At 39.3% G+C, this 7,500-nt stretch overlaps 1 protein-coding gene and 1 long non-coding RNA gene across 25 annotated transcripts in view; one reads left to right on the top strand and one right to left on the bottom strand.

The window, feature by feature from the left end:
- The window catches only part of LOC123518142 (protein nervous wreck-like), a 164,839-nt gene that overhangs the window by 1,685 nt on the left and 155,654 nt on the right, over positions 1 to 7,500 (bottom strand). For 15 of the 24 annotated variants that reach the window (XM_045278812.1, XM_045278811.1, XM_045278819.1 and 12 more), the window contains 2 exons: positions 4,509 to 4,649; positions 1,967 to 2,081 (listed from right to left, as the gene is read on the bottom strand). In XM_045278812.1, coding sequence (XP_045134747.1) covers positions 1,967 to 2,081; positions 4,509 to 4,649 — 256 coding nt within the window. Of the gene's footprint in view, positions 1 to 1,966; positions 2,082 to 3,098; positions 3,151 to 4,508; positions 4,650 to 7,500 lie in introns of all 24 variants that reach the window. The other 9 variants (XM_045278820.1, XM_045278825.1, XM_045278824.1 and 6 more) reach the window with 2 other exon arrangements.
- Positions 4,570 to 7,500, top strand: part of LOC123518155 — a 23,532-nt gene continuing 20,601 nt past the window's right edge. The window contains exon 1 of the long non-coding RNA XR_006678686.1: positions 4,570 to 4,702. This is a non-coding gene — a long non-coding RNA (uncharacterized LOC123518155). The remainder of the gene's footprint in view (positions 4,703 to 7,500) is intronic.

Raw genomic sequence — 7,500 nt, 5'->3', positions numbered from 1 at the left:
ACCGCCGGCCCGGGCAACACGGGGCTCGGCGTGACGCAACAACACAAAGTGGCGACGCTCGCTCCGACAACGCGCCGCACAGCACCCGGACCCGTCCCGATCCGCCAGTGCAGGGACAGATTGACAGTAGTCACAAGGCATCACTCACTCACTCACCCCTTTGGGACAAGACTCACCAATCACAAGGCACCACTCACTCACTTGCCCCTCAGGAACAAGACCCACCAATCACAAGGCACCACTCACTCACTTGCCCCTCAACAACAAGACCCACCAATCATAAGGCACCACTCACTCACTCATACCTCAGGGACTAGACCCACCGATCACAAGGCACAACTCACTCACTCGACTCTCAGGAACAAGACCCACCAATCATAAGGCACCACTCACTCACTCATCCCTCAGGGACAAGACCCACCTATCACAAGGCACAACTCACTCACTCACCCCTCAGGGACAGGACTCACCAATCACAAGGCACCACTCACTCACTCACCCCTCGGGAACAGAACCCACCAATCACAAAGCACCACTGACTTAGTCACCACTCAAGGACAGACTCATTCTCACTCACCAGTCACAAAGATAACCACTCACTTATCACCAGTCAAGGAAAAGACATCACATCACTTATTATTATCATTCACCAAGTCACAACTCACTCTTGATTCTCCCAACACGGGCCAAACGCACTCTGACTCACTCTTAGAGCAAGATCCATTCACTCATGCAGCTGTCAGGAGAAATGCTTCCCCAAGTCACAAATCAGGACAGAGAGGCATGACACTGGCATTCCAAGTGAGAAGGGCATGCACGCGTATGCATGGCAGAAAGTACGCACACACACACACACACACACACACACACACACACACACACACACACACACACACACACACAAAGTGCAATACAATATGCTAAATAAGTGCATCAGAAAGAGAAATAATACAATGTACTTTACTGTGCTAGATCTGAAAAACACTACTGAAAAGTTGAACTAAATTACATTGCAAAAAATACATTCAATATCAATATTGCCATGAAAACAACAACTTCAAGTTAATGTATATATTCAGACTAATTACTTCAAGGGACACAAGATCCAGGCAATGCATAACAGAATGTAAATAAAGAAGAGGAAGAGAGGCAGGCGTTGGCGGGGCGGGGCGGGTCACCGGGTCCCGGGCGAAGTAGCACCACAGATTGCTGGAATTCCGGGGTTGATCGCAGTCAATGGAACTTAAAAATTGGTTTGTTTGTGTTTTCTTTCTCACTGGCCTTCAGAAAAGTTGACGTAATCATACTCAAGAATGAAGCAGAAGGAATATTCAGTACGAGGATTATATTTCCCCTCATGAGAAAGAAGTCCTTGTATATATATATATATATATATATATATATATATATATATATATATATATATATATATATATATATATATATATATATATATATATGTATATATATATATATATATATATATATATATATATATATATATATATATATATATATATATATATATATATATGCATTGCCTTCTCCTTCTTCCTGTGTATTGATACCAGATCAGGGCCAATATTCTGAAACCCTCTTGTCTCTCACCACAACTACTTTCTAAGACCATAGTGATGATCAGTGTCTCCTGTTAATAATGTGGAAATTTTTTTAATCTGCCACTGGAACGAGAGAGAGAGAGAGAGAGAGAGAGAGAGAGAGAGAGAGAGAGAGAGAGAGAGAGAGAGAGAGAGAGAGAGAACTTACAAGCCAGTGTACCTTTATCTAAAGCACTTAGATTGAAGTGAAGGTGCGGCACAGAAGTGTTTCAGAATAAGGTCCCATACAGCGCAACTTGACGGGCAGATGGAACTATGAATATTACGCCATGAAAACCTGTGATACAACACGCGCTGGGCTGCGAGTCGGAGCGGGCCGCTGAAGCAATGCTACCTGCTCAACTCACCGTCAGAGTCCCCTCCGCTTCCTCCTTCAGCGGGGAGCTTGGGCTGCTTCTGCTGTTGACTCATGTTCGTCGCCGCTGCCGCTTTCCTGGCCCTGGCCTTCTTCCCAGTGGCTCCCTGTAGGGGAAAGGAAACACGTTGATGATTCCATTCTATTCCTTCAATTTTGTGCCAAGAAGCTCGCACAACATGGCTGTTTTTCTCGCCAAGTGAGTTACTTTATAATAGTGCTTCCAACATTTCTTGTGTAGACTAGGAAGGGAAGTTGATTGTTTAATCAAACATGAAGCTGAAAGTAAAACATTTAGTTCTATGTTCTAGCCCTTGTTGTGTGAGTACGACCGGGGCTGGCTGGCCTAGGGCAGGGGTGTCGCCGATGCGTGGACGCCACTTGGTTCTTGAGAGCCAGTAGTAAGTCATGCACTCATACAGCATTACTATACATTTGCAGGTGGTGTGGCAACACTTGTGGGCAATGATTTTGATTCTACAAACATTAGGTTTTGTATACCTTAATAATTTAAACTACGGAGCAAAATAATTACATTTACATTTCATATTTTTGGAAGAAGTGTTAGCACATACAAATTTTGCCTGATGCTTATCACATCCCACCCATAAGTAGTGTGGATGAGGTGATTCTACCTACAGTTCTCACTTAAGCAAGGCAACTTTCAGCCAGCCCCGGCCTCCCGTGCATTAGACAACAATCCTTCTGCAATCAACAAGCTCACTACAGGTGAAATTTAAATGCACATATTTACAGAACATTACGAGAAGGCAGCAGTAATACAGAGCCTACATCCAGTACATCTCCCCTTTCCGTCCCCGAAGCTACGATCTCAGCCTGGCTTCAGCCAGAGAACAACGAGACGTGCTTAGCTCGCCTAAAGCAGCCACGCCGGGCAGCCACGACCACCACTGTTAGTCTCCTGCATGCATGCACCACCAGCAAAGCGAAGAGGAAGGAGAAAGAAAAGAACAAGGAGGAAAGATAAAAATTATATACACGATTAACTTTGGACATAAAGCAATCTATAGGTATTTATCATCTATAAAGGAGCAGAGGTTTGGATAGGGGGAGTTCCACATTCTAGCCAGGCAACAACAAAAGCGAACCAAAACATCACCAACCCAAAGGGTGGACAAAGGCAGCGCGGCGCAGCGTGACACCGTCGCTGGTCGTCTGACAACAAAACAATATGATAAACAACCTCCTCGCTGCTCGCCTCGTGTTGAGCAGGACACACACACACACACACACACACACACACACCATTAGCATAATAACCTGATACAATTTACATTCAATATAATGATGTAAACCTCATTTCAATAAACAACTGCAAAATAAAGTTTTAACGAATAAGTTTCTATACACAAGGAAAACATGACAAAAATCAGTTACAAGCAATCTTTTTTTTTATTTAGTAAGTTTTAATGAACTTGTAGCTTGTTGCCTTGCATATATATATATATATATATATATATATATATATATATATATATATATATATATATATATATATATATATATATATATAGTTTATCATACATACAATCAATCCCCACCTAAGAATATAAGTAAATAAATAAATAAGTAAATAATAAATAACACTATTGGCGCAAGCTGGGCAGGGTGCAGGCAGCCACTGACCCCCAGAGTGACAAGTGTCCCTCTATGCCACGCCATCACTGCGTCGCTGAGGCTGAGCAGCGGCTCCTAAACGTAGTAGCAGATGTAGATTAGTGTGGGACAGATGGCGGGAACGAGCATTTACTCACCCTCATAACCCTATACATACTTATACGCATGCTTTATACCCAAAGATAGAGCTCTCTCTCTCTCTCTCTCTCTCTCTCTCTCTCTCACAGGTTCATACAACAAAGTGAGTAAAGAAAGGCGAACAATTGAACTTAATACAAACAGTAATTTCCTTCAAATCCGTCTCTCTCTCTCTCTCTCTCTCTCTCTCTCTAACACAAAACAATCACAGACATTACCATCATCTGTTCCCTTTCCGCCCTCACGCACACAGCAAGTAGCCTTCCCATCAGTTTCCAAAAAAAAAAAAATAAATAAATAAATAAATTCATAAATAAAATAAATAATAATAATAATAATAATAATAATAATAATAATAATAATAATAATAATAATAAAAAATCCCTTTATATACATAACCTTTTCAAACCTTATTTCCATTCCCTTGCACTTTTCTACGCCCCTTCCTCCCACATTACTGCAATACTTACAAACATCACCATCCCTTCCCTCACGCACACAACTTCCCATCTATGAAAACACAACCACTTCTATCCTTAACTCCATTCACTTGTTCTTCCTTTCCCTGTCTTTCCATCATATCACCCTTCGTTCTCATAATCTCTTGACACTTCGCTTACACTTTCTCTCTACTGTCTCTCCATGCAAGGGCGTCACTAAAAAGCAGCACTAAGCCAAACAAGACACTAGAGGGCGTGGCAGCAGCGTCAACACCACACCACCTCCACCACCACCACAATCATTATCTATCTGATCACCTGCTGCGCCTCCACCTTCTCCTCCTCCTTCTCCTCCTCTGGCGGTGGGGGAGGAGGCAGGGGATCCATGGCGGTCTCCTCCAGGGTTGGTGGCGGGAAATCTGGCGCCTCATCCATTGAGGGCGGTTGGCCTTCACTCTCCTATGTGAACGCAGCCACGCACCACGCACGCACGCACCCACAGTGAGAGACAGGTGAGGGAAAGAGAAGATAAGACAAGGTGGTGGTGCGTGTTCAGAGTGAGAAAAAACATAAGAGTTGTAAGTTCTGCTTTGTTAGTGATAAAACGTATTCCTAAACGCTTTGTGGTCTTGTCTTTTACTCGTGCAAGCTCTAACGAAACTTACTCTCAGATCTCTGTGCCCTGGTTACTCTGGCTTTTCAAGAATGGTTTCGTGACTCTACTGGTTGTTTGGACAAGGATTCTACATCACCGATAAAAAATTTAAAAAGCCACGAAAACTCTAGTAGTGATCAGAGTAGAAAGCGTTTAAGAATACTGCTTAAATGTGAAAGTAATCATTAAATGAGTTTGTGTGTGTGTGTGTGTGTGTGTGTGTGTGTGTGTGTGTGTGTGTGTGTGTGTGTGTGTGTGTGTGTGTGTGTGTGTGTATTTGTAGGTTGGTAGGAGTATATGAATAAGGTTAAGTAAGACATTACTTCCCCCCCAGTTTCCGCCGTTAACACCTCACTCAGCACGTAATACAAACCGTTGCTATCGCCGCTTCAACTCAACACTTTATCCACTATTCTTTGCCTAAGAAATATTACCAACGATAACCAGTTCGTAAAAAAAAAAAAATAATAATAATAATAATAATTAGATAAATAAAAAAAAATAATAATAAATAGATAAATAAATAAATAAAATAAAAATCTATTAGTATGCAAAATTACATCAAATGACACAAAATTACATAATATATATATATATATATATATATATATATATATATATATATATATATATATATATATATATATATATATTGTTAAAACATTATTCTAATCTATTGAGCATACATAAAAAAAACATGCACACCACTCAGAAGAATTCACAAAAACACATCAAACAGCACACATAAACTTGAGTCTAGTAAAGCATGACACACCAGCCACTTTATAGTGGTTGTAAAATTTAAAGGCACAAGCACAAAGATGCATTTACAAACATCGGTGCTGATGCCACACACAAAATGGAATAAAAGAGAACATAATGCGGTAGCACATTAAAGCAAAAATATATACATAATGAACACAGACTTCATAAGTAATCGGTATAAACGTTCCGTGCAAACAAATGTGTGCAATCATGTGTCTCCTTTCACACTCGCCCGTATTCTGAAATGCTCCGCTCTCTCACTGCAACTATTCTCAAATGTCACAGAGATTACTAGGTGTTTTCCCTGTTTATATTATAGAAATTTCGTTCATTAATCACTAGAACATTAAAAATGATCTTTGAAGACGTGCAGCTTCAATTAGAGCCTTTTGAATGTAGCAGAGATGAAAAAGCGCAGAAGTGTTGCAGAATATTGTCTTCGATCACAAACTCTGGCGATGTTGTGACGAGAAATAATCTTTCCTCAGTTCCATTTACAATCATTTACATTAATATTTTTCTTTTTCTTCTTTTCCTTTTGCAAATGAAACTATTTACATTGATATAAAAGAAAGAATTAACAATATACAAACTATTTTACACCTTTCCTATCATTTTCAGAACAATTATATTCAATACCAGTTTTTTTTTTCTCCACCAAATTAAAGTATCTATGTAGATGGACGTAAAAAGAAAAATAATAAAATAAAAATAAAAAAAATCAATCAATCAATCAATCAACAATATGCAGTTTTTTTTCATCTTTTTTGCTTAATTTACAGTTATAGCTACCATTATTGTTTAATTTGGGGTAAGAGAGATTATTTACACGGATAAAAGAGAAATAGCAATATACAGACAGCATAATGATTATGTATACTGTGTTATTTGAGGGAGGCGTAAAACATAAGGCAAAAAAAAGCAGAAATATCTCATGTGACGATAATAACCCTTTGTTTTATAATGATAAGAAATGTGAGAAAAGTGTGTGTGTGTGTGTGTGTGTGTGTTTAATGAATCAATCAAGCTTAAGGTTCAACCAAATTAAGGCCTTGTGACATGTGTGGGACAAGAATGGAAGCTGGTGGCGTGTAAAGGAGAAACTATAAATATTAGATTCAACAGAAGGTTATTCCGATTATTCAAGCTGAGTATAGCGGGTGATTGAAGGCCAGCCAGCCAGTAATTGTTGGATAAATGCTGAATGGCATGATCTATATAAGAGCGTGTGTTGATACTTTTTTTTTTATAGCACCTGTAGGTGTACATACATGAAGAGTATGTATGGAAAGCGCTGTTCAGCTTCCACCCTTTAATGGCACAGGCATTTTTATTTATAGTGGTACTCATATTAGGGCTCATATCACCACCCAAGTGCATCTTTGGTGTAACCACGTAGAACCTGGGTATCATGGTGACGTAGGTAACTTTAAACCACTTGACAAATTGCTAAGTTTATATATATATATATATATATATATATATATATATATATATATATATATATATATATATATATATATATACAAAGTATAGCATAGTTATTTCTTATATTATTTTCATTTATCAATTCTTTTTCTTGTTATTTTTTTTTTTTACATAAAAGTATCATCAGTTTGCACAGAATAAAAAGGAACTGTCGAAGGTAAAAGCACAGAATAGGACCTCCCCATTTTCCTCCATCCCACTCCCCCCACCACCTACCCCAGCAAGCTTGGGGAACTGTGGGGAATCAGGGGTTTCGGGGGGGCCAAAAGAGGCGAGATATAGCGATCCCAAAAAAATTCAAGAACGAAAATAGCCGTTTTTTAAGGAAAATTTAGAAAATGTAAAAATTCATGGATAATTTTCGCAGAAATTATCCTAACCTAACATAATAACCTGCTAGCC

Source organism: Portunus trituberculatus, chromosome 43, assembly GCF_017591435.1.
Source record: "Portunus trituberculatus isolate SZX2019 chromosome 43, ASM1759143v1, whole genome shotgun sequence".
Classification (NCBI taxonomy): Eukaryota; Metazoa; Arthropoda; class Malacostraca; order Decapoda; family Portunidae; genus Portunus; species Portunus trituberculatus.
This window is presented reverse-complemented; position numbering and strand designations above follow the sequence as displayed.